Source organism: Haliotis rufescens, unplaced genomic scaffold (genome assembly GCF_023055435.1).
Source record: "Haliotis rufescens isolate VD_foot unplaced genomic scaffold, xgHalRufe1.0.p SCAF_8, whole genome shotgun sequence".
Lineage (NCBI taxonomy): Eukaryota > Metazoa > Mollusca > Gastropoda > Lepetellida > Haliotidae > Haliotis > Haliotis rufescens.
In genome coordinates, this window is record NW_025964372.1 from 21043250 (window position 1) to 21070414 (window position 27165).

The 27165-nt window shown below is 41.9% G+C and overlaps 2 protein-coding genes across 6 annotated transcripts in view; one reads left to right on the forward strand and one right to left on the reverse strand.

Moving 5' to 3' along the window:
• Positions 1–3892: 3892 nt before the first annotated feature.
• On the reverse strand, positions 3893–16159 carry LOC124114174 (serine/threonine-protein kinase Nek7-like). Its single transcript, XM_046474749.2, has 9 exons — positions 16075–16159; positions 14745–14944; positions 13797–13859; positions 11711–11821; positions 10983–11091; positions 9307–9414; positions 8103–8197; positions 7751–7864; positions 3893–7112 (listed from the first exon to the last, which is right to left on the reverse strand). Exons 2-9 carry the CDS (start codon positions 14934–14936, stop codon positions 6906–6908), a joined length of 999 nt encoding a protein of 332 aa, XP_046330705.1. The 5' UTR covers positions 14937–14944; positions 16075–16159; the 3' UTR covers positions 3893–6905.
• Positions 16160–21323: 5164 nt separating this feature from the next.
• The window catches only part of LOC124114175 (nuclear pore complex protein Nup214-like), a 41808-nt gene continuing 35966 nt past the window's right edge, over positions 21324–27165 (forward strand). For 4 of the 5 annotated variants that reach the window (XM_048388902.1, XM_048388903.1, XM_048388904.1 and 1 more), the window contains exons 1-5: positions 21336–21436; positions 23184–23310; positions 24611–24837; positions 25997–26192; positions 26957–27085. In XM_048388902.1, coding sequence (XP_048244859.1) covers positions 21395–21436; positions 23184–23310; positions 24611–24837; positions 25997–26192; positions 26957–27085 — 721 coding nt within the window. In that variant the 5' untranslated portion in view covers positions 21336–21394. Of the gene's footprint in view, positions 21437–23183; positions 23311–24610; positions 24838–25996; positions 26193–26956; positions 27086–27165 lie in introns of all 5 variants that reach the window. The other variant, XM_048388901.1, reaches the window with a different exon arrangement.

Sequence of the window (27165 nt, forward strand, 5' to 3'; positions counted from 1 at the left end):
TCGCCTCTTACAAGCATGGGTTGCTGAAGACCTATTCTACCCCGGATCTTCACGGGTCTGGACATGTAGGAAGCACACAGGTGTGATTGCATATGATAGGTTGATATACTGCGGGTTTTCTTTAAATGTTTTGTACGCTTGTCTGGACCAGACCAGTGATTGATATTATGTTTGTTTGTTTGTTGTTTAACGCCACCCTCAGCTATATTCCAGCTATATGACGGTGGTCTGTAAATAATCCATTGATTGCTATCATGAGCATCGGTCCACGCAATTGGAATACGATGACATGCATCAACCAAGTCAGTGTTAGTCGCCTCTGACGGTAAGCATTGGTTGCTGAAGACTTATTCTACCCCGGATCTTCAAGGGTTGATTCGTATTATGAGGTGAAATGGGGTTTAGCGTAGATTCAAAATTACTGCACTTTCATAGGGTTTTGGTTTGTTGTTTAACGCCGCACTCAGCAATAGTCCAGCTATATGACGGCGGTCTGTAAATAATCGAGTCTGGACCAGACAATCCAGTGATTAATATCATAAGCATCGATCCACGCAATTGGGATCGATGACATGCATCAACCAAGTCAGCGAGCCTGACCACCCGATACCGTTAGTCACCTTTTACGGCAAGCATGGGTTGCTGAAGACCTATTCTACCCCGTAATCTTCACGGGTCTACTTTCATAGGGACGTGCATTCACGTGTGTGTGGCATCTTGTACCAGTCAGGTGTAATGCCGGTTTTGTAGTGTTAGCCCACTGAAATACCATGCCGCAGTTTAACATGGACACCCCACCCAAGACTCCGAGCCGACCAGTCCTTGTGTTATCCCCTTTATGCCGAGCCCCAGACAGGGAAACAATAAGTACCATCTTTTTATGTATTTTGGTATGACCAGCCGGGGATCGAACCACCCAGCTTCCGAACTCCAGACAGACTATATCCAGACAGACAGCAGTCATTGATATCATGAGCAACGTCCACCACTTGTCGTGGGATCAGGGGATTGTGTGTGGGGGCCCCGTGTTTCACACTGGTGGTTGGCGGTAGGGTAGACGATAAACCCCTCTTAACCAGGGTTTTCGACTAACACATGGATACACCGTTGGGTTTCCCTTGCTGTGATTTTGCTAAAACATTGCTCAACACGAGCAGGTATTTTAGGACAAACAAATACTCGTAATTGGGGCGAATCTAGAATGCTTTCAAATGAAAAAAGCATCCTTGCCAATATGGACCCAGTATATCATCGACAAACCATCGAGAGTACGGTGACACACAACCATCCCAGCCCACAAAGCCCGACTACCTGTCCCTCATTTCTGTAGACTCTTGCAACAAAATGTTATCGACTCTAAAACAGGCAGACAAGCATTGAATGGGCTGCCAACCCCATTTTGGTACGCGGGATTCGGGGTCTATTTATGGTATTCGGGACTTATTCGTGTGGTGCGCGGGACGCAAAAATTATCGCAATTGGTACGCGGATTCAACATTTAAAACAAATCTTTATATATTCGATTGTTTTGCACAAGTATCGCACCCTTTTTTGACCTAAGTAGGTATGGTTGCCTGCGACCGACATTCTGTCTTGTAGATTGAATTCTAGATGTGCTCTTGATATTTGGGTTAAGTAGTATTCGAGATTCATTGAAATAAAGTGGAACGGCCCCGCCATCGGGGTACGATGACCCTCGTCTTAGACCATGGGCCACGCCAATGAATCTCTTCACAGACATACACAAACACAAGTGGATGTTTCCTGTATTATATTTATTCATAGATTACACCCACAGCAACCCCCTCTCCATCCTGACGCACCCCGGGAGGGTACCTACATCACGCAGACACTCTAGGTTCACAGCATTTGACAGGTTTCAATGCAGAGAAAAGTATGCCATTCCGTGCAATTTGTGATATTTTTAACATAGAATCTTCAACTCATATCTTCACATCAACATTAGATTAGAATGGACATAAGTGAACTCCCCAAAATAAGCAACACGTGAACAATGACATTTACTTCGGTGTATCTTGGTTACTAATAGTCTACTATTCGCTACATCCTTCCTTATATCCTAGTTGAGTGTATACATGGGATGGATGGAGAGGCTTTCATGGCCTGTGGTATATGTAACTGACGCTGGAATGTTTGTGGAATCATTTCCTTGGTTGAGCAATACACTCTGTGGTATTTCTACATGACATATCACACGATGGCGCCACCGCCCGACTACAGCAGAGGAGTCACCTGCAATCTGGTCTGCCATGTGTCACGAAGCGATCGCTCATGGTAACTCCCATACTTCAACACGGAATTGCAGTCATAGTAGTGTTTGTTACCAGGCCCAGTGAGTCTTTCCATAAAACGATCTTACTCACATACTTTAACATATACTTACTACAGTCGTAGAGCTAAGACCGCTTTGTGGAACGGCTCCGGGCAGTAGCAGTGAGTGAATATCGATAAACGCCCAAGGGAAGGTGTCCAAAATATCAAAATCCTCTCTCCCATAATTTTACTGCCTACAACATACTACATTAAGTGGACACCACTCTGGATCCGCCTATGACACCAATCTGAGGTTAAACATAAATAGTTCAGGAATGTCTTGTGGGAAGAAAGTGGAGCAGGCAGCAGCCGAGAGCTTGTGGAAGGGTACAGTTTAGGTCAAAATAAATTTTTAAAATTCAGCTAGAAAAGTTGGCGATTTTGTTTACCAGCAGGCTGAAGATGTGTCTCCCTTCTGTAGTCAGATGGTGGCCAGAAAAAATGTAGTGAAACCAGACAGAATGTATCAAGGCTACGGAAATACAATGACACCAGGACAAAGTATGTGTTGATGGATGGTGAAAAACCAGGTGTCATATTGGTATCATTGACCAGACAATAACATGCGGTGTCCAGTGACACCAGGGTATGGAGGTGGGAAAGGGGTGACAATACAATACTTTCTATGTACAATATATCTGTTAGACACCTAATAACAATAAGTGCTTGTTTCATCTGTGACTGGATAACACAACAACTGTATTCACAACAAACACAGGGCAACATTCAATGTCTTCACAGACGAGGTTAACAACAGCAAACTAACATGCTTGAACTAAAGCTAAATTCCAATCATACTGTGGACTCCCCTCATCTCAGAGAGAAGCAACAGTCTGGGGACCAGCAGATATTAGGGGACACAAGAACACCAGGGCTTGCGGAATAACATCCTCTTTTATCCCCTGTATCTCTGGCTATATACCCTGTACCCATTCCCACCACCCCTTCCTCATAAGTCTGGTTGAAATTACACAACCCTAAGTACAGTCATCTATCACATAACAATCAAGTGTGAGAGAAATTCTAAGGACTGATGAGAGAAGGGAGGTGGTGAATTCCCTTCCCAAACATAATTATCCTGCTAAAAGACCGCCCATTAGATATTTGGGGGTTATTTCATCAACAACAAAATTGTTACAGAAAATGCTTGAAAAAAATAATTATGCTTCAGACTTTGGGGTAAAAAGGTTCTGTCTGCTACAATAAGCACATTGTAGCAAGGTTTTGTTAAAAAATATATTTTGGCTCATACATTTGATTAAACCACTATCCATTTTTTCAGCTGTAGCTGAAAAAATATCTAGTCGCCATACAAAATCCCAAACATCCACCCCTAAATATCAAATGGTTGGTCCCTAATGAGCCCAGGATAATTATCATAAGAATGGAGAGAACATATTAGAATATTTGAGGAATAACAGATAAAGGTGAGTGAGTGAGTGAGTTGGGTTTAACGCCGCTTTTAACAGTATTCCAGTTATATCACAGCGTGTCAGCTTAATGTGGGAGGAAAACCCGAAGTGATGCAGGTCTGACGTTTACCACTCCGGTGAAACCCACGAGCACGGGTATAGTGCTGACAAACCTAGAAACATAATTGGGGCGAACCTGGATTCGAACCAACAATTGTAGGTTTCTGGGGTGCCCAAGGGACGCAACTCTGCACAGCAAATTGAGGCGCCTTAGATGACTGGGCCACCCATTCCCCCAACAGATTAAGGGTGACGTTTAGGATGAGATAAGGAAAGTCCACTGTACTCGGAGATATCACATATTTGATCTGTCATCTGTGTAGTTATGTAGACAGTAGAATGTGGGGTCTGTACCACAAGACCCAATTCCTTTTAATGGCCCATTGGCAGTTCAACAACTTGCTACATTAGTGCTATTGAAGGTTTAACACTGTGTGCTAAGAACTATTGCTTGCTAAGTAAATACTCTTCTTGGCAACTGAAGAGACAAGTACAATACGCCTGTCATACAAATAGATGCGTTGCCTTGGTGACCAGAGTGTAAAGCTGTGGATGACTACAGCTCAAACCTAGTTACAGGCAGGGGAGGCAACTCCACCTAAACTTAATACTTTTGCTGAACAGCACAAAAATAACACAAAAGTGACAAAACAATGGACGGATTTCTAGAAAAACAACAATATCTAAATATAAGACATGTCAAACATCTAAAGGATGATATGTAAAATATAATATAAAATGCTTCTGAACAATCACGATGGACGATGGACGGTTTCTGCAGAAGAAAGCTCCTGCACGGGTGAGCACAAGTGTTCCAATCATGTGGCATCTTCTGAATAATTATTGAGTAATCATGATTATGATTATGATGATGATCAGATCGTAAAGCGATCACTTCAACCTGGTAAGACCATCTTTGGCTAAAATTAACAAACTAAATAAATACTCTCAGAGAAGCAGTAACTCAGCATCAGTCGAACATCACCAAGTCGGTTGCTCTGCTAGTTCAACAGAGGATGAAAATAAATATGAGAGAAATAACTAATAAAACAAGAAAAACTTGCCACACAACATCATCTCAGTGTGCACACATGTAAAGCAAACCAATCAAGTCAGGTGGTTCAAGGGGGGTAACTCTTGGCCCCTGGTGTGTGAAAACAATGGACCGATAAAGTGTTTATTTGTTTGTTTGTTTGTTGTTTAACGCTGCACTCAGCAATATTCCAGCTAGATTTATATGACCACAGTCTGTAAATAATCGAGTCTGGACCAGTCAATCCAGTGATTGATATCATGAGCATCGATCCACGCAATTGGGATCAATGACATGCATTAGGACCGGTTCAGTGAAACCCATAAGACCAGCCATTGCTTAATGCAATATTCCAGCAATATCACGGCCTACAAGAAGTAAAATATTTCCACTTCTGGAAAGCTTCTGGGCAGATCACGTCTGACCATTTGTGGTTGGTCCATCCTAACACTATCCCAATGAATCTGAACAATTAACAGGGTGGTGTGCTCACAGCACCATTGTGCAGCAAGGGAAGAAAGGGAGATAACTAAGTGTCAGACAGATGTACCAACTTCTACAGGAAAACCTTGCCGACAATAATACTGGGATAATACTGTGCTGTGTCTGGAGGCCTACAGTGGATGGGAATAACGTAACAGTCATTTCACAGGCTTATCATCTTCCCATGAAGTATCAGTCAAATACATCATCAGAATCAAATTAATTTGTCAAAACAGCTCACAGTTAATAAGTGTTACCGCCTGATGCCCGAGCCACACAACACATGCATCCAAACACAGCTAATTTGTTGAATGTATCCACACAATGCTCACATCCAACCACAGCAAATTTGTTGAATGTACCCACACAACACTTGCATCCAACCACAGATGATCTGTTGAATGTACCCACACAACGCTCACATCCAAACACAGATAATCTGTTGAATGTACCCACACAACACTTGCATCCAAACACAGATAATCTGTTGAATGTACCCACACAACGCTCTGATCCAACCACAGCAAATTTGTTGAATGTACCCACAACGCTCACATCCAACCACAGCAATTTTGTTGAATGTACCCACAACGCTTACATCCAACTATAGCAAATCTGTTGAATGTTCTCACACATCGCTTACATCCAACCACATATAATCTGTTGAATGTACCAACACACCGCTTACATCTAACCATAGCAAATTTGTTGAATGTACTCACACAACACTTGCATCCAACCACAGATAATCTGTTGAATGTTCTCACACATCGCTTACATCCAACCACATATAATCTGTTGAATGTACCAACACACCGCTTACATCTAACCATAGCAAATTTGTTGAATGTACTCACACAACACTTGCATCCAACCACAGATAATCTGTTGAATGTACCCACACAACACTTGCATCCAGCCATGACTAATGTGTTGAATGTACCCACACAGCAAAATCAATTGCCATGGTTATCAGAACTGTTCTGCAGCAGCCCCAGAGAGGCCACTTTCTGGAGGTGGGGGACTACATCAGGACGTATCTAGGAGTGTTCAAGTGGCCATATTATGCAAGCAGTAAATAAATAGGACCACTGTGCAAAACTGACTGATCTATCATGAATGAAGCAATTGGTTCAAATTGCAGGAAGGTCATTGTGTACTTCCAGCAAATAAGCATTCTAGCAGTTGTTGTGTTTTGACTGGCGAGGTGGTTTGACCTGCCATCTAGGTGCAGGGAAGTATAGAGTGCTGGTGTATACAACACACATATCCGGGCAAGACATGACCGAGTGTGACCATACTCGGTCACGTGAATACAGTGATCATCACAGGTCAGCTCACACCGTGGCAACAAAGATAGACCATTTACAACCTAACAATGTCAGTCTGAATAAAATCTCTGGATTTAACACTTTACACAACTGCAGTGGATTAAATAACATGACCTGCATAACGACAGTGACCCCTACAATGAAGGAAAAGGTCACATAGACAAGTGAAAGACAGCTCTCTGTAACCTGATAGTGACCTCTAAAGTGAAGGTCAAGGTGAAATGACACATGAAGGTCAAGGTCACAATTAAGTCAGGACTGCTGGGGTGTGGACGTAGCCATGGCCTGGAACTGCTGTGGTACAGCTGGCTTTTGCACCTGTGTGGTGGCACCAGCACCCTGCTGTTTCTGTTGCTGCTGGAAATGAACGTTCATCTTCTGTGCCACGGAGTACGCATAGTCGATACTGGGCCTCTGTTCAGGGTCTGGGTTGATACACATGGCTACCAGTTCTCGCAGCTGTAAACAAGCAATTGTGAAGTGGTGTTATGGATGCAGACATAAACAACGAATGTGGAGCTGTGTCACAGACGCAGCTGTAACAAGCAATGTTTAAGTAGCGTTATAAGGTTATGGATGCAGCTTTAAACAAGATGGAAGTCTGTGTTATAGACAGGAACAAGTTGTGAGTAATTCAAGTCTGTGTTGTACAGAGTAATTCAAGTCAGTGTAATACACAGAAACAAGCATAGAGTAATTTGTATACAGAAATTCTTTTACAATAAGAGCTATTTGCAACATAAATCATCATCCACTGTAGCTAAATGCTATTTTTAATATCATCAAGTAATATTGGCCTGTGTTTTTGTTTCGTTTGTTGTTTTACACCGTACTCATAAATATTCCAGCTATATGACAGCGGTCTATAAATAATCAAGTCAGGCCCAGACAATCCAGTGATAGAAATCATGAGCATCGATCCAGGCAATTGGGATATGATGACATGTATCTGTGAAATCACAGCCTAACCACCCGATCCCGCTAGTCGCCTCTTACGACAAGCATGGGTTGCTGAAGATACATTGTAACATTTTCACGGGTCTATTGGCCACTGGGAGCCCCTGGCTAGGGGGCACCTGCGAACACATGTATCTCACCTCGCGGGAGTAGTGGTCAGATGGCAGCGGTGGGTAGTCACAGGATTCAATCTTCTTACACAGCGAGTACAAGTTCATCTTATCTCCATAGAACGGGGACTGTAGTGCTGCCATCTGGAAGCAAGGGAGACAACTCATTATCACACAGACATAGCATGTAAATAGTAAGTAAATATCTATGAATGATAAATTGTAAAAATATCAAACACTTGACACTGACAGAAGGACTGGCAACACAGGTCACCATGGTTACATTACTGAGAGCAAGACACAGCAGGAATGTAGTGATAACAAAAACACACAGGGCACTGTCAGTGTCAGTGTGGGTCGTACTATCAGACTATATCATCACCTCATACAGTAGACAGCCCAGTGACCAAATGTCAGACTTGAAGTTGTAGCCATTTTCATGAATTCTCTCTGGAGACATGTAGTATGGTGTCCCCACTGCAACAAAAACATATACCTTACTAACAACATAAACATCAGCGTACTTATCAAAACCTCAGGACAGGAAACATGACAACTATTGTGCTGCACCTGTCTACAGTGTACCTACCCAGGAAATGTGTAGCACCTGTGTACCTACCCAGGAAATGTGTCACAGCTGTGTATCTACCCAGGAAATGTGTCGCAGCTGTGTACCTACCCAGGAAATGTGTAGCACCTGTGTACCTACCCAGGAAATGTGTCACAGCTGTGTATCTACCCAGGAAATGTGTCGCAGCTGCGTACCTACACAGGAAATGTGTCGCAGCTGTGTACCTACCCAGGAAATGTGTCGCAGCTGCGTACCTACACAGGAAATGTGTCGCAGCTGTGTACCTACCCAGGAAATGTGTAGCAGCTGTGTACCTACTCAGGAAATGTGTTGCAGCTGTCTTCAGTGTACCTACCCAGGAAATGTGTCACAGCTGTGTGCCTACCCAGAGAATGTGCTGCAGCTGTGTACCTACCCAGGGAATGTGCTGCAGCTGTGTACATTGTACCTACCCAGGAAATGTGTCGCAGATGTGTACCTACCCAGGAAATGTGTTGCAGCTGTCTACCTACCCAGGAAATGTGTCACAGCTGTGTGCCTACCCAGAGAATGTGCTGCAGCTGTGTACCTATCCAGGCAATGTGCTGCAGCTGTGTACATTGTACCTACCCAGGAAATGTGTCGCAGATGTGTACCTACCCAGGAAATGTGTCGCAGCTGTGTACCTACCCAGGAAATGTGTCGCAGCTGTGTACCTACTCAGGAAATGTGTCGCAGCTGTGTACCTACTCAGGAAATGTGTCGCAGCTGTCTACAGTGTACCTACCCAGGAAATGTGTCACAGCTGTGTGCCTCCCCAGAGAATGTGCTGCAGCTGTGTACCTACCAAGGGAATGTGCTGCAGCTGTGTACATTGTACCTACCCAGGAAATGTGTCGCAGCTGTGTACCTACCCAGGAAATGTGTCGCAGCTGTCTACAGTGTACCTACCCAGGAAATGTGTCACACCCAGAGAATGTGCTGCACCTGTGTACCTACCCAGGGAATTTGCTGCAGCTGTGTACATTGTACCTACCCAGGGAATGTGCTGCAGTTGTCTTGGAACTGAAGAATCGACCAAGACCAAGGTCACCAAGTTTGACAACACCCTGAGCAGTAATGAAAACGTTGGCTGGCTTGATGTCTGAAACATAATACTTGATAGTAGAATCATAGTATGGTATAATGTAGTATGATATGATGTATGACTTCATTCGAAGGAACGCAACTCTGCACAGCGAGTTTGTTGTTTACGTGATAGAACCACAACGGCCACATCTCCGACTACAGCAATACTAAGATTGAGTGGGAAATCAGCTCAGACAGTGAGGAACTGTTTTCCTGCTGAAGGTATGAAGGCTAGCTGACCAGTCCGAGGTGTCATTTTGACGGACTTGCATTGTCGGCTTTGTTGTCAATGGTGTTTAGGACACAGTGTATGGCCACATTTGCGATGGAGACATATTTGGTTAAGTGACGAGTCACACTTTATGCTTCGCCATGCAGATGGTAGACCTTGTGTTTACAGGCGTCGCGGGGAACGTTATGCATGAAACTGCATACAGGAACTAGACAGATTTCGTGGTGGAAGTGTGATGATGTGGGCAGTCATCTGATAGAACACTGGTAGAACAGGCTTGGTGCAGGTTTGGGGGAATTTAACTGATGTCCTTCCCATCATGCAACAAACAAACATTATTTTCCAATCTCATTAAAATCAGATCTTAGTTCTCACTACAGCTAAACAAAGATCTGAGGACATCCCATTACGGGTCACGTCAGACCGACCAATGGAATGACCAATCAGAAGGCAGCTTTCTCGTGCTTTACGGCACTAATTTCAAATTGGCGACTACGCTTCAAAACATATTATGACAAATTCTCGATTGCGAATTTGAAACCCGAACAAAAGAACATTCTGGAACGGCTCATAGATGGTCTACATTGTATGGATTCAGTCGTTAAACCTGTAACTATCGTTCGGAGTTAAAGTTTTCGAGGTTGCATGATTCGAAATCACATTCCGACTGTCACTTTCATAATCTGGTAAGCGATGCTCTGATTGGTCGGATGAAAGGCCGTTCTGACGTGACCCCTAATGGGATGTCCTCAAATCTTTGTTAAGCCGTAGTGAGAATTGAGGTCTAATTTTTATGAGATTGATTATTTTCCAACAAGACAAGACAATGCCCGACCTCACAGGGCAAGACTGACAACAGCCTTTTTCAAGAATCACAACATCCATGGCCCTCCATGTCTCCAAAATTTAAACCCAATCAGACATTTATGGTGTGATGAACTGGATCAACGACTGCGAAAACGTCAGCAACAACAACAACAGAATCTACACTTGGCACAAGCACTGCAGGCAGAATGGGTGAACATTTCCCAGGCCACAAGTCAAGTTCTGATCATGCTGATTGCTTCCTTGGGATGACGATGCCAGTCAATTCTAATGGTGGCCATGCAAGATATTGAGAACAGATGACCTTCACCTTGAAAATCTGCTGTTCCATGTGTGCCACACATGCCATATTGAACCTTGGTCAATGACATTGATGAACACCTAAAACCACTTTTCCGGAGATTTTTTGCCATGTTTGCTTAGTATATTTCCAGTGTACACACCCACCTCTGTGAGAGATCCCTGCATATATATCTACAGTATCCACCCACTATGCATGATTTCATGATATATCTGTGTAGACCTACCTCTATGCATGATCCTCCTGGAATGCATATGATCAAGGGCACTACAGATCTGCACAAAGTATTTCCAGATGGTTTTCTCAGGGATGAGGCGGTTCTGCTTCTTAAAGTGCTGAACAAGAAATAGGAACATGATCAGGAGACAAAAATATTCTCTGTACATGAGAAGTCTATCACTGGTAACAAAAGAGTGGTGTAAAAGTGCCGTCAAATACCTTTCACCACCAAGGAATAACATCCCCACTGGAAAATATGGAACAGCTAGAAATAACCTATATTACCCATAGGGTTAGAAATACCTGAGTTCCTACAAATTGTATGTGCACTGGTGCAAATATTACTTCTTGCGCACATGTGCATTGTTTCCTGTCATCTGGACATCATTCAAATCTTATTGTGACGTTAGGTCGGAATGACGTCACACTAGAAACAATGTCAAAGCTGAAGGTTGTTGACGTCATTCGACAAATTGTAGTTTTCTAGGACAGTGGTGGTGATAAGAGCATTTTTCTAAAGGTGAGCTCAAAAGGATAAGAAATAAAGTAATAAAGAAATTATTACACTCACATGTGCGTCATACTGATTTTATGAAACTTGCTGAGGCTTGGGAAATACAAGAATTCTGATACTCATTTCAAAAAATCAGTATGACACACATGCTTGTATAATAATCTCTATGAATGTTGTGCATAAAAAACACATGTTCTTACAACCGTCTCAAAACTCCATACCTTGATCATCCTAGACAGGTCCCCAGCATCCGCCAGCTCCAGCACGATGTTCAGCTCATTGTTACCAATAAAGTTGGCCAGGTATTTGATGACATTTGGGTGATTAAGTTGCTGCAAGTAACAATTGTACTGATACATATGTAATGCTAGGGTTCATAAAAAACTTGAGCGACTACATTTAAGACCTCTTCAAGACTGTTTTCAAACTTTAAAGGCTAAAACTAAATCACATCATAAATAATCAAATTTTGGGATATAACCGATAGGCAAATTAATAACATGATCCATCAGTGCACGACTAGTCATCCCTTTGTATTATAGACAAATTAGTGTAACATCACACCAGTTACAACCCACACTGATATACACCAGTTACAACACACACTGATATACACCAGTTACAACCCACACTGATATACACCACTTACAAACACTGATATACACCAGTTACAACCCACACTGATATACACCAGTTACAAACACTGATATACACCAGTTACAACCCACACTGATATACACCAGTTACAAACCACACTGATATACACCAGTTACAACATGTACAACCCACACTGGTATACACCAGTTACAACCCACACTGATAAACACCAGTTACAACCCACACTGATATACACCAGTTACAATCCACACTGATATACACCAGTTACCATGGTTACAATCCACACTGATATACACCAGTTACAACAAACCCTGATATATATCAGTTACAACAGTCACACTGATATACACCAGTTACAACACACACTGATATACACTAGTTACAACAAACCCTGATATACTCCAGTTACAACAAACCCTGATATATATCAGTTACAACAGAGTCACACTGATATACACCAGTTACAACACACACTGGTATACACCAGTTACAACACACACTGATATACACCAGTTACAACACACACTGGTATACACCAGTTACAACAGACAGTCTCACTGATATAGACCCGTTACAACATACACTGATATACACCAGTTACAACACACACTGATATACACCAGTTACAACCCACACTGATATACACCACTTACAAACACTGATATACACCAGTTACAACCCACACTGATATACACCAGTTACAAACACTGATATACACCAGTTACAACCCACACTGATATACACCAGTTACAAACCACACTGATATACACCAGTTACAACATGTACAACCCACACTGGTATACACCAGTTACAACCCACACTGATAAACACCAGTTACAATCCACACTGATATACACAAGTTATAATCCACACTGATATACACCAGTTACTGTCCACGCTAATACACACCAGTTACAATCCAGACTGATATACACCAATTACCATGGTTACAATCCACACTGATATACACTAGTTGCAACAAACCCTGATATACTCCAGTTACAACAAACCCTGATATATATCAGTTACAACAGAGTCACACTGATATACACCAGTTACAACACACACTGATCTACACCAGTTACAACAAACCCTGATATACTCCAGTTACAACAAACCCTGATATATATCAGTTACAACAGAGTCACACTGATATACACCAGTTACAACACACACTGGTATACACCAGTTACAACAGACAGTCTAACTGATATAGACCCGTTACAACACACACTGATATACACCAATTATAACACACACTGGTATACACCAGTTACAACACACACTGGTATACACCAGTTACAACAGACAGTCTCACTGATATAGACCCGTTACAACACACACTGATATAAACCAGTTATAACACAAACTGGTATACACCAGTTACAACACACACTGGTATACACCAGTTACAACTGACAGTCTCACTGATATAGACCCGTTACAACACACACTGATATAAACCAGTTATAACACACACTGGTATATACCAGTTACAACACACACTGGTATACACCAGTTACAACAGTCACACTGATATACACCAGATACACCAGTTACCACACACACTGATATACACCCCACAAGTTACAACCCACACTGATACACACCAGTTACAACAGACACTGACCATACTGATATACACCAGTTACAACACACACAGATATTACACAAACTAGCTGAACTTACCCTCAATAAATCGATTTCCTTGATGCAATCCTGCCTAGCCTTGGCATCCATCATCTCAAATATCTACAACAGAGCGGGGATCTATCAGTCACATCAAGGATAGAAATGTATTTTTATTTTCAAGTGTGTCACAGGGCAACTATAAATATGTTTAAAAGTGCTGTATGGAATAATAGTGTGCCAACTACAAGAAAACATATAGCCATTTCACTAAGACTAGACAATAAACAGCTGTAATTTGGAAAGCTTGCCTCATTCATCATGTTGATAATATCCTTTTTCATTTCTCAATACCCAAGTCAATATTTACAAATCATACTGTACATAAAACATGTTCATATGTTCATCATTTCCCATGCGTTTGTCATATATTTTGTGGTTTTCTATAAAAAGTATTGTCACAAGGTATTTTCAAACATACTATGTTTTCTAAGTGTGCCCTTCAGGCATCAGAAACTTATTTCAACCGCACATTTATAATTTTACAATGTCGTCGGAATTAAACTACAAGGAATCAAACCATGTATGTCTATAACATGTGTATAAGGCATGACGATTTATGACAATATAACCACTTCAAACTACTACCACTGTTCAGGTAGAGCACTGCGAGTGAAAACATGGTTTTCTCACCAACCTCCCAAATAATCATGATAATAACCTTGGCTACCTATGACTCAACCGAACATGCTTGAGGTTACCTGGACTTTCCTAACATGCTTAGAACTACAATATTGTTGACAGACTACAGACTACAGTGAGTGAGTGAGTATGGTTTTACGCCGCTTTTAACAATATTCCAGCAATATCACGGCAGGGGACACCAGAAATGGGCTTCACACATTGTACCCATGTCGGGAATCGAACCCGGGTCTTCGCCGTGACGAGCGAACGCTTTAACCTCTAGGCTACCCAACCACCCCTTACAGGCTATAGACTACTACATACTTGCACTTTCTTGAGAGCGACAATACTGTTGTCGATGAGGTTGAGTGCCCTCCAGACCTCGGAGAACTGCCCCTTGCCGATCTTCTTCTCTACCTTGAAGTTGGTGAGGCCACTGTAGATGTTGTCAGAGTCCTGTGTGACGCACACCTCGGACTCCACATGGCTCGGGTCACACTCCATCGGGTCCATCATGGGGACGGCTGTAAACACACACAGGCATTGTAAGGTGGATGGTTAAAAAGTATTTCAATATTATGTCGTTTGCTGTTTTACATCATTATACATTGCAGTAGACAATTTCAAAGCTACATCATTGCAGAAAAATAACTGAGCCTGGGCAAGAAAACATGCAGTTTACCAGGGGCAGCTTATTTATTGCTAATTGGATCAGGCTGCCACTCTTGCTTCGCAGATCTTGCTTGTCGCTTTGATCCTTAGGGTTAGTTGTGTTAGCAGTTAGGGTTAGGTTAGGTTACCTCTAACTCTGTCCTTAGCCTCTGGATCCCCTTTCTGATAAAGTGTCCCTTTTATGATTATTAGGGTAAGATACCCCTTTCCCATCAAACATCCCTTCACAATCTTTAAGGTTGGGCAGCACGATCCTTAGGGTTAGACAACCTTTTACAATCCTTAGGAGGATTAGTAATGAGGTAGGGTATGGGCTAGCTATCTCTTTAACAAATTAATCCATTGTTATTTGAAGAAATGCTGAACAATTTTTACCAAGTTTCGCTGAGAAAATGTGTACTGTGCATGCACATAAAGGTAAACAATCGGGTGCTGATGACTTGGAAAACAAGTGCCGATGTTCCCGTGTTAGGATGTTGGCAAATTAGATTATCTTGTCAGTCTAGGTTTGCTTCAAGCTGGCAATGTGAGTTCGATCCCACACGCAGTGCTAACTGAAATCCGAAAAGTGCACTAGGACTACTTCCAGTATTTTAACCTTACATAAATTATTAAAAGTCCATTTTGTCACCAGACTCCACAAAACGATGTCGTGGTGTGTTCACGACTCTTGTGCCTGACATTCTCCAGACGTGGGGACTAAAGGTACAATGACGAAATGTACTGCAAATTGTTCTAAATGTATTTGTTTTCTACAATAATGAATTGTCTCCGCGATATCGATGTCATATTAAAGACAATATTTTGTTGATTGTCACTCTACCCGAAAATCGGCCTGTCGTCGGCCATGTTTGTTGACATAGTCAAGGGACTTGTCACACAGTTACTGCACGAGATCGTCTGCTTAACCTCTATCTCAATCTTACTCAGATACCAGCCTTTCACTTATACTAGTCAGGATGGTGACATATCTCACACGTACCTATAATATGGACGGATGAAATTAGGAGTGGTAATTCCAAAAGATCTGTCAGTCCCTTACTCCTTGTCCAGCTGAATTTACAGGAAGTAGCACACGCGCATGCGCAAATTCAGATGTCAACAAATGACGTAAACAAGTTGAGTGAGTTTGGTTAGGTTGAGCAAGTGATCTACCTTATTTATTCACTTGTTGATATAGACTAATTAATCGTATCTCTCAATAATTAATTAGATTAATACTAACTTATTCATTTAATATCTCACTCTTCGTTTCAGTTATATTCAATTAAGCTTGATTTTATTGATTCCTTTCAATAGGTTTACGAATGTACGTCCCTTATACCGTATTAATTAAGTGTCTATGATTAAACAATCTACCTGAACTGTACATGTATGTCCCTGCGGGGCCCATAGTAATATGCAATATAATAACAATACTTTTATTACTTACCACACGAGTGTATTTGAAAAATATGTTTTACCCTCCATAAATGTTGGTCTTAATTGTCATTACCTCCCATCCCCGTTGTTTTTGTATCTAAGAGCTCCAGATAATGTTATGAGCCATTAAATATTTACTCACAGGTTATTGTTCATATTAGGTATTGATAGTTTTCTTTGGGTATTCAATAATATAAATACTTCCTTGGGTCTAATCTGTTTGTACTTTCACATCAATGAGAAGACATATGAAATTGTGTGATAGGCATTACTTAGAAGTTGACGTATCTATACCGAAACGTCGCCTTTACATGAATTAAAGAAGCTGTTATCCATAAATTGTGTCTACTCTGAGAAGACATATGTTCTTTGTTAATCTGCTTACAATGCTGTTTCAGACGACTTCTAATTTGTATCTGTTCGTGTGCTGGCCCAGCTATGTAATATCAGAGACCATATAATAGATTATATTATATGGTCTCTGGTAATATGTCTGATTAACAAAAAGAGAGACGTAGCGCCATTTTAGGCTTTATTACCTTCAGTAAATAAAGATCTGTAAAGAAATATTATTTTGTTTATTTCTTCATGCGTATTAATACGCCGACTACTCCAAATTAATTACGCAATGGGGATTTATTATATATATTTTACGCAAATATGCAGCTTAGCTGCATCACATCTGTGCAACGAAATGAATATTTGTAATTGATTATTCAATATACAGACATAAACATTTAAAATATTCAAGGGTGTTCTGTTTAATTGATTCATTTTCTTTTTGTATTGGAAAAATGAATTTTTGTCACCTGGAAAAATATACAAACAAACCTGTTTCTGTCGTCTTGTGGGCGGTGCTGCAGCCCTGACTGGGGTTCAATTCCCCACATGCATGGGTACAATATGTGAAGCCTATATCTGGTGTCCCCGCCGTGAATATAGCTAGCATATGAAACATCAACGCCAGTCTCGCTTCTCTGCCGAAACAGTGATGAACGTACAAGTAATTACATATTGTTCAAGTCCTGTCGGACGTGAGTGTAAGATAACTGAATATTGTTTAAGTCCTGGCGGACGTGAGTGTACGAGTAACTATATATTGTTTAAGTCCTGGTGGACGTGAGTGTACGATAACTGAATATTGTTTAAGTCCTGGCGGACGTGAGTGTACGAGTAACTGAATATTGTTTAAGTCCTGGCCGACGTGAGTGTACGAGTAACTAAATATTGTTTAAACCCTGTCGGACGTGAGTGTACGATAACTGAATATTGTTTAAGTCCTGGCCGACGTGAGTGTACGAGTAACTAAATATTGTTTAAACCCTGTCGGACGTGAGTGTACGATAACTGAATATTGTTTAAGTCCTGACGGACGTGAGTGTACGAGTAACTATATATTGTTTAAGTCCTGGTGGACGTGAGTGTACGATAACTGAATATTGTTTAAGTCCTGGCGGACGTGAGTGTACGAGTAACTGAATATTGTTCAAGTCCTGGCGGACGTGAGTGTACGAGTAACTGAATATTGTTTAAGTCCTGGCCGACGTGAGTGTACGATAACTGAATATTGTTTAAGTCCTGGCGGACGTGAGTGTACGAGTAACTGAATATTGTTCAAGTCCTGGCGGACGTGAGTGTACGATAACTGAATATTGTTTAAGTCCTGGCGGACGTGAGTGTACGAGTAACTAAATATTGTTCAAGTCCTGGCGGACGTGAGTGTACGATAACTGAATATTGTTTAAGTCCTGGCGGACGTGAGTGTACGAGTAACTGAATATTGTTTAAACCCTGTCGGACGTGAGTGTACGATAACTGAATATTGTTTAAGTCCTGGCGGACGTGAGTGTACGAGTATGCGACTATTGTTAGTCGTCGTATCAGCAATTTGGCAGTCACATACGTAGGCCCACATACACATACAGACGACGTTTTATTCTGGACTGGAGAGGCCACTGAAACATCTGCCATGTAAGAGTCACAGTGTCGTCTTTAACCTTCAGGTAGTGCACACAATCATCCATCATTAATGTATCTAATTATCATAAAACCGCCACTGCTCCGGCATCTGTGTGGTATAAACTGTATACCTCCACGTATGTAACAAGATTTTTCAAAAGACGAACGTTCAAATCTCAGACCATATTAAAGCGGGAAAGTTGCTACTTTCTACATGTGCATTCCGTGTCAGTGCCAGCTGGCTTTAACCGTCTGTATTTGTAAGGAGACGCGTGTGCGTATTTGACAGAAAGGAACTCTTCATTTGATCACCTATCTATATGTTAAATAGGTCCGTGACTTGATGTAAGTCTGTGAGAATTCGTCTTTATTTACCGGAGTTTGGTTTAAAGGATCATTGAACAGTATTTCAGTTATAACGACGTATATATTTGACGTGACTCTGCAATAACAGTGTCTATTTGACGGGTGGTTATGTAAGGAGAAATGTGTGCTTGACGTAGGTCTGTGTGAAATTACTGAGAATGCGCCAGTACTGGGCGTAAATCGGCGGGGTGTTGAAGACGTCTGTGTTTGACGTACATAAGTCTATCTCAGACCCCGAAACAAATATATCCAAAAGAGCCCATGCAAGTGTATAATAGTTTGCAAGTCTAGATTACTGCAGTTTCTGAAAATGGAGAGACTCTGGGCTTCATTTGTTGTGTTTGACTAAGTCTATAAGTTGTAAAATTAAGGGAGCATTAATTTGAATTGTAGGGATTTATTTGAGAACAATCAATATTATTTCCAGCTTTATCCAACAAACTATTTATTTACCGAACACCCCATCAAACGAACTATCATTTTCACCATAAACAAACAAGTTTTGACGTTTGTGTATTTTCCACAAAACAAACTATACATTTTCTTCACCACTGCCAACAAACTACTCATTTTGGGCATACTTCTAAACAAACTTTTCGTTTAAAAAATACCCACCCATTATAAAAATCAAATGGATGTTTCCTAACGCTATATGCGTGGATACGTCTGTTTTTGACGAAAGTTTATGATGCAGACGTCTGTGCATGACAGAAGAAGGGACATGTGGGAGTTTCTTTTGAATGTTAATGTCAATTCTTCAAGGCATCCATTTTATTCTGGGACAACTTTGCGTTTCTCCATTTTAAACAGCTGATCAAATGACCTCTAAGACCTATCAGCTGGCTATAGCTGGTACACCAATTACATGAAAGCGCTATAGAGTTCATGACAAAACATTTGACACCGCTAAAGAGGGGCTGGGGGCATGAAAAAAGGCTCACAGTTCTGTAATTTTATCAAAATATGACACAGTCTAAGCTAGAAGTGTATATCGATAAACATAGTAATGTACATGTGTGTTATTTGTCCAAATCTGCACACCACAACAATAAGCTGTAGGATATGTACATTGACTACGCACACCATCTGCGTCCGCTATGAAACGACTAAACATTCGGAAAACGTCGGAAAGGGTGCATGTTCTCGCTTTCACGAGTGCGTAGTGGTCTTTTCCCAGTCTTATATTGTCGTCTTTTTGCCTTAAACCATGACAACTATTAATGAGGGTGCCAACCCCCTCCTCCACTGAATCCCGATCGAATACCTTATGTACTTTCACCCTTGAGTCTCATTGCGCACCCCTGAATCCCAAATTCTACTTCACACAAATCTCAAAAGCATTGACATGTCAGATCTGAACATGTCTTCATCCAATCTCATTAAAATCAGATCTTACTTTTCGCTACCGCTAAACAAAGATCTGAGGACATCACATTACGGGTCACGCCAGACCGACCTTGCGCGAACTTTGACCGACCAATGAAAGGACTGACAAGAAATCGACATTAGCCAATCAGAAGGCAGCTTTCTCGTGCTTTACGGCACTAATTTCAAATTGGCGACTACTCTCCGAAACATTTTTTTTCTCACAAATTCTCTATAAAAAATTTGAAACCTGGGCAGAAGAACATTCTGGAATGGCTAATAGATGGTCTAGATTGTATGGATTCAGTCGTTAAACCCGTACCTATCGTTCGGAATACCCCGTGTTAAAGTTTTCGAGGCTGCATGATTAGAAATCACATTCAGACTGTCACTTTCATGGTCTGGTAAGTGACGCTCTGATTGGTCGGATGAACGGTCGTTCTGACGTCAGTGACGTGACCCCTAATGGTATGTCCTCAGATCTTCATCCTGCCTGTTGATGACATTATGGAAATTTGCGAGATCTACATTTTCAAGAAAATAATATCCATAATCAAATAATATTTTTGTTGTTATGACATTTTTTATTGTGGCTGTTTTGACCATGGGTTGTAGCCGTTTTGACTTTTTCTGTGGCCGTTTTTACTTTAGCTTTTGAGACCGTTCTGACACGAGGCCGTTTTGACCTGCACCCCCCTCAAACATGCCCCTGGTATCCCCGTGTACCAAAAGGGGGTTGTCAGCCTCATTAATTTTCATACATGATGTCAATGCACACGATTTATTTTGTATTTAACTACATATTTCACTCAGTTATTTATATATTTGTTAGCTAAATGATGATACACTAAGAATTCTGGTGAAGCCCACTTGAAAGAGGCGCAATGGAAGGGAGATAACTATGATATTCTTCACATTACAGGGGAGGAAGCATTTAATGAAAAATACAACATCAGAATGTAAAGTATTTGCCACTTCATGTTTATTTAAAACATATAATATTGTTCAGACTTAATTTTAAATTAATTTTAAATACATATGTAAAGATGAATTGAAATTAAATACACAAAGAAATTCTCTGAATTATGTTTATGAATGTAACTATTTAGTTTGATATAATGATACCTCCCTAGGGAAATTCCCAGTTTGGCGCAGTAACCAGACGAAGTCCATGTATTTTGTTTAAGACGATGTCTCAGAGTAACGATGGTCCACCCGAAAGGGACGTGAAGGTAACGCTACACGTTGGCTTGATACGTCAGGATTTGAATACAAGTCCGTAACCGAAAAAATGAATCTTCCTTGGCACACCCGTTTGAAATCCAAGTTTGCAAAATGACTCCAGTTGATCCTGTATACGCACTCACAGAAACTACATGATTGAATAAATAGATATTATTTTTAGCGTAGGATTTGATGAGTGACCGACACACCATAAAACCTGCGATATTCGTCATTTCTATTCAGTAGTCTTATCTGTCATGAGATTTATCCCCAGGTAGTTTTCAGTTTTGCAACCAATATGTCGAACTTTCAGTTTTGCAACCAAAGTTTTGTCGATCAAAACAACGCTAGAACTAGGCCTATTGGTTTATTATATAACCATGTAAAATGAAACGTGTCTCATCTCGAATAAGGCAAGGGTTGTCTCACTAAATAGTTTGGATGTTTTTGTTTAAACACATCATTTTTTGTCTGTTAGAGAGTGAGTGAGTGAGTTTGATTTAACGCCGCTTTTAGCAATATCACGGCGGGGGACACCAGAAATGGGCTTCACACATTGTACCCATTTCGGGAATCGAACCCGGGTCTTCGGCGTGACGAACGAACGCTTTAACCACTAGGCTACCCGACTGCCCCTTTGTCTGTTAGTGTCTACTCCAGGCTTCTTGTCTTTGGATTCCTCTGTTGTTTTACTTGTGTTAGACAGCCTTCATTGTGTACATAGGTCACTAAGGTGGAATATAAAGATGCCTTATCTGAACAGTCATCACAAATTGGGTATTCAGCAATTGGTGTGGCAGTCAGAAAGTCATTCCAATATGCAAAGGGTAGCTATCATAATGTGCTTTTGCACGTGTGACACCAGAGGGTACGTACCATCAGATATACTGTTGTGTGCTGGTGTTCTGGACATTGAATCATGTCTGCATGTCTTATACTTGGTCATGTTTATTTATCAATACTTTAACATAGACTTACGACCGTTGTAGTACTGTGATTGCTTTGAGAAACAGGCCATTGTAGCTTATCTTTACTGTGCTGTTATGAATTTGACCATGCCAACAGCACTAAAATACAAGGAATTTCAAACCCTGATTACATTCACAGCAAAGTGTTTCACAATGGGTAACAGGATTTAATGGACACAAAATATTGTGTCTTATGCATATTAAATATTGTGTCCTGTTCACATAAAATATATATTTTGTGTGTGCTAGTGTTCTAGACAGTGGTTTATATCTGCATATATAATGCTTGGCCTTGTTTATTCGTCAACTGCACATTATTTCTTCTGGCTGTGCAGGCCGATTTAAAAAGCGTTTGGAGAACTTCAGGTTACCAGGGATAGAATGTATTTTTTGAGTGTTTTATATGTTTGGGCGTGCCTTTTGGAATTGAAATGTGCCATCTTGAAGAATAAAAACATTCATGATTGACAAAATGCCTTTCACCCAGGGTAGATAGGTAGCTGTAACTTAGAAAATTTGTCTCCCCCCTTTTTAAGGGTCGATATGTCCTTGTTCTGGACATCCAGGTTTATTTTGTGAATCATACTCATCTACTGTGATTCAGCTTTTCTTTATATGTTCATCATTTTCAATGTGTTTGTCATGTTTATTTGTGGTTTCACATGATAAACATTGTATGTAATAAGGTATTGTTGTCAATCACTCAGTGTCCCAGAAAATGAACTGATTTGGAGCCTTTTGGATCTGCTAATCAATAATGTCATTTGAATATTTCTTCTGTTGTCAGGACTTCAGGTTCCAGCAACTGTGTAAAGTGCGTGTGTCAGCACCGCTCGATGAAGTCCGCACAGATCGGTCACAATGGATTGCCACAAGCAACAAGTTCGGTCTGATCTTTGTTGGCCTCAAGGATGGTAGGCATCATGTATATGCTACTTCATTTATCCTGTATACTGGACCCTCACTTATACCTCCCCTTCATGGCTGCTGGTGTAACTGGACACTCTCTTATCCCTCGCCTTCATGGCTGCTGGTGTAACAGGACACTCCCTTACCCCTCCCCTTCATGGCTGCTGGTGTAACTGGACACTCCCTTATCCCTCCCCTTCATGGCTGCTGGTGTAACTGGACACTCCCTTACCCCTCCCCTTCATGGCTGCTGGTGTAACTGGACACTCCCTTATCCCTCCCCTTCATGGCTGCTGGTATAACTGGACACTCTCTTATCCCTCCCCTTCATGGCTGCTGGTATAACTGGACACTCTCTTATCCCTCCCCTTCATGGCTGCTGGTATAACTGGACACTCTCTTATCCCTCCCCTTCATGGCTGCTGGTATAACTGGACACTCTCTTATCCCTCCCCTTCATGGCTGCTGGTGTAACTGTACACTCCCTTATCCCTCCCCTTCATGGCTGCTGGTATACATTGGACCCTCCCTTATCCCTCCCCTTCACGGCTGCTGGTGTAACTGGACACTCCCTTATCCCTCCCCTTCATGGCTGCTGGTATACATTGGACCCTCCCTTATCCCTCCCCTTCATGGCTGCTGGTGTAACTGTACACTCCCTTATACCTCCCCTTCATGGCTCTCTGATGTAACTGGACGCTCCCTTATCCCTCCCCTTCATGGCTGCTGGTGTAACTGTACACTCCCTTATCCCTCCCCTTCATGGCTGCTGGTGTAACTGTACACTCCCTTATCCCTCCCCTTCATGGCTGCTGGTTTAACTGGACACTCCCTTATCCCTCCCCTTCATGGCTGCTGGTGTAACTGGACTCTCCCTTATCCCTCCCCTTCATGGCTGCTGGTGTAACTGGACGCTTCCTTATACCTCCCCTTCATGGCTGCTGGTGTAACTGGACACTCCCTTATCCCTCCCTTTCATGGCTGCTGGTGTAACTGTACACTCCCTTATCCCTCCCCTTCATGGCTGCTGGTGTAACTGTACCCTCCCTTATCCCTCCCCTTCATGGCTGCTGGTGTAACTGGAAGCTCCCTTATACCTCCCCTTCATGGCTGCTGATGTAACTGGATGCTCCCTTATCCCTCCCCTTCATGGCTGCTGGTGTAACTGGACACTCCCTTACCCCTCCCCTTCATGGCTGCTGGTGTAACAGGACACACCCTTACCCCTCCCCTTCATGGCTGCTGGTGACACACCCTTCCTTCCTTCATGGTTGCTGGTATAACTTCCCATTGCTTTTTTTGCAGGCTTTAAAGTGTTGAAGACAGCTGACATTTGTCATGTTGATGGCGTCAATGCAAGGGACCGAAGCACTGCCGTCATCAGCGACTTCCCGTTCTGGTCGTCAGTGACGATGACCAACCCCATCAGCCACCTGGCCCTCAGCTGTGATGAACTGACACTGGTGGTCGTGATGAAGGAATGTGGCAACCTGATGCTGTGTATGTACGATGTGCGCCAGTTCGCGGTCAAGGTAAGTCCATGTGCTCAGCTGGACCCATTTGGGATACCAATGGACTCAACTTGACCCTTTTGGGATAACCATGTGCTCAGCTTGACCCTTTTGGGATACCCATGGACTCAACTTGACCCTTTTGGGATACCCATATGCTCAACTTGATCCTGTGGGGATACCCATGTGCTCAACTTGATTCTATGGTGATTCCCATGCGCTCATCTTGACCCTGTGGTGATACCCATGTGCTCAAATGGATCCTGTGGGGATACCCATATGCTGAACTTGTACCTGTGGTGATACCCATGTGTTCAACTTGACCCTGTGGTGATATCCATGTGCTCAACTTGACCCTGTGGGGATACCCATGTCCCTAACTTGACCCTGTGGGGATACCCATGTGCTCAACTTGACCCTGTGGTGATATCCATGACCTCAACATGACCCTGTGGGGATACCCTTGTGCTCAACTTGACCCTGTGGGGATACCCATGTGCTCAACTTGACCCTGTGGGGATACCCTTGTGCTCAACTTGACCCTGTGGTGATATCCATGTGCTCAACTTGATCTTATGGTGATACCCATGTGCTCACCTTGACCCTGTGGGGATACCCATGTGCTCAACTTCACCCTGGCTAGCACCAAGGTGTGTTTGTATGAGTAGACATAACTGAATATATGGTGGTTATACTATAGTATTTTCAGACTACTGGCTAGCATCAAGGTGTGTTTGTATGAGTAGACAACATTGAATATGTGGTGGTTATACTATAGTATTTTCAGACTACTGGCTAGCATCAAGGTGTGTTTGTATGAGTAGACAAAATTGAATATATGGTGGTTATACTATAATATTTTCAGACTACTGGCTAGCATCAAGGTGTGTTTGTATGAGTAGACAAAATTGAATATATGGTGGTTATACTACAGTATTTTCAGACTACTGGCTAGCATCAAGGTGTGTTTGTATGAGTAGACAAAATTGAATATATGGTGGTTATATTATAGTATTTTCAGACTACTGGCTAGTATCAAGGTCTGTTTGTATGAGTAGACCAAACTGAATATATGGTGGTTATACTATAGTATTTTCAGACTACTGGCTAGTATCAAGGTGTGTTTGTATGAGTAGACAAAATTGAGCATACAGTGGTTATGTTTTTTTTTAACTATCAGACGGACAGCTCTGTGGCGTTTGCCCGATGTCGCCTTAACGCATCCCCGGGGTCGAGTCTGCTGGACATCATGTGGAACCCCCTGGACCCCACACTGCTGGCGGTGTGTGTGTCAGATGGCAGTGTGGAGCTGATCAGAGTCACCAACACGGTCCAAACCGTCGGATCTCTGCCTGTGTCAAGCAATGCCTCTTGTTGTAAGTACTCAGCTTAAAAAGATGTTTGCTACTATTAGACCTTTTATCCCCCTGGCATATAATGCGGGTGGATATAGTCATCATCAGGTCTGTGTGTCTGTCCGTCTGTCCATCTGTCTGTATTTTGTTTCCGGAGCATAACTTGAAAACTGTGAAAGATATTTCATCCAAACTTTGTACATGTATTCTTGACAGTCAAGATTTCAGCAGATGTAGAATTATATTTTGAACAGCATTATAATGATGTTTCAACAGTATACAAGCATATTTTAAACATATTTACAAGCTTATTTGAAATATTGTTGCCAGAATGTGTTCATCAGTGGTGCAAACATTTTCAGCAGTTCAACAAACATATTTTCAACAGTCTTACAAACATGTTTTCAAAAGTCTTACGGGGCGGTCGGGTAGCCTGGTGGTTAAAGCGTTCGCTCGTCACACTGAAGACCTGGGTTCGATTCCTAACATGGGTACAATGTGTGAAGCCCATTTCTAGTGTTCCCTGCCGTGATATTGCTGGAATATTGCTAAAAGCGGTGTAAAACCATACTCACTCACTCACTCACTCAAAAGTCTTACTAAAGTTTTTTCAACAGTGTTGCAAACATGGTTTCAGCAGTGTTACGGACATATTTTTTCTAGCAGTCTTACAGACATGTTTTCAGCAGTCTTACAAGTCTGTTGCCTGAAGTTTGTACAAGAAAGGAATGTGATTACTAATGCTGCAATATTCTTCCTTATATCAGTTGATCTTATCTTGTCAGTGAATTGGAGTCCTAAAGGGAGACAACTCGTGATTGGAAGGAAGGATGGTACGATGATTCAGTTTGACCAGGAGATGAAGGAGAAACGCAGTTGGCCAATGCCCAGCATCCTGGCCACCACTCACCAAGGTAACATCGGGAGTTTCATGGACGTCTTCACACACAAACAAGATTGATCTTAATGTCTCCGCGATGGGGAATGTGTGGAT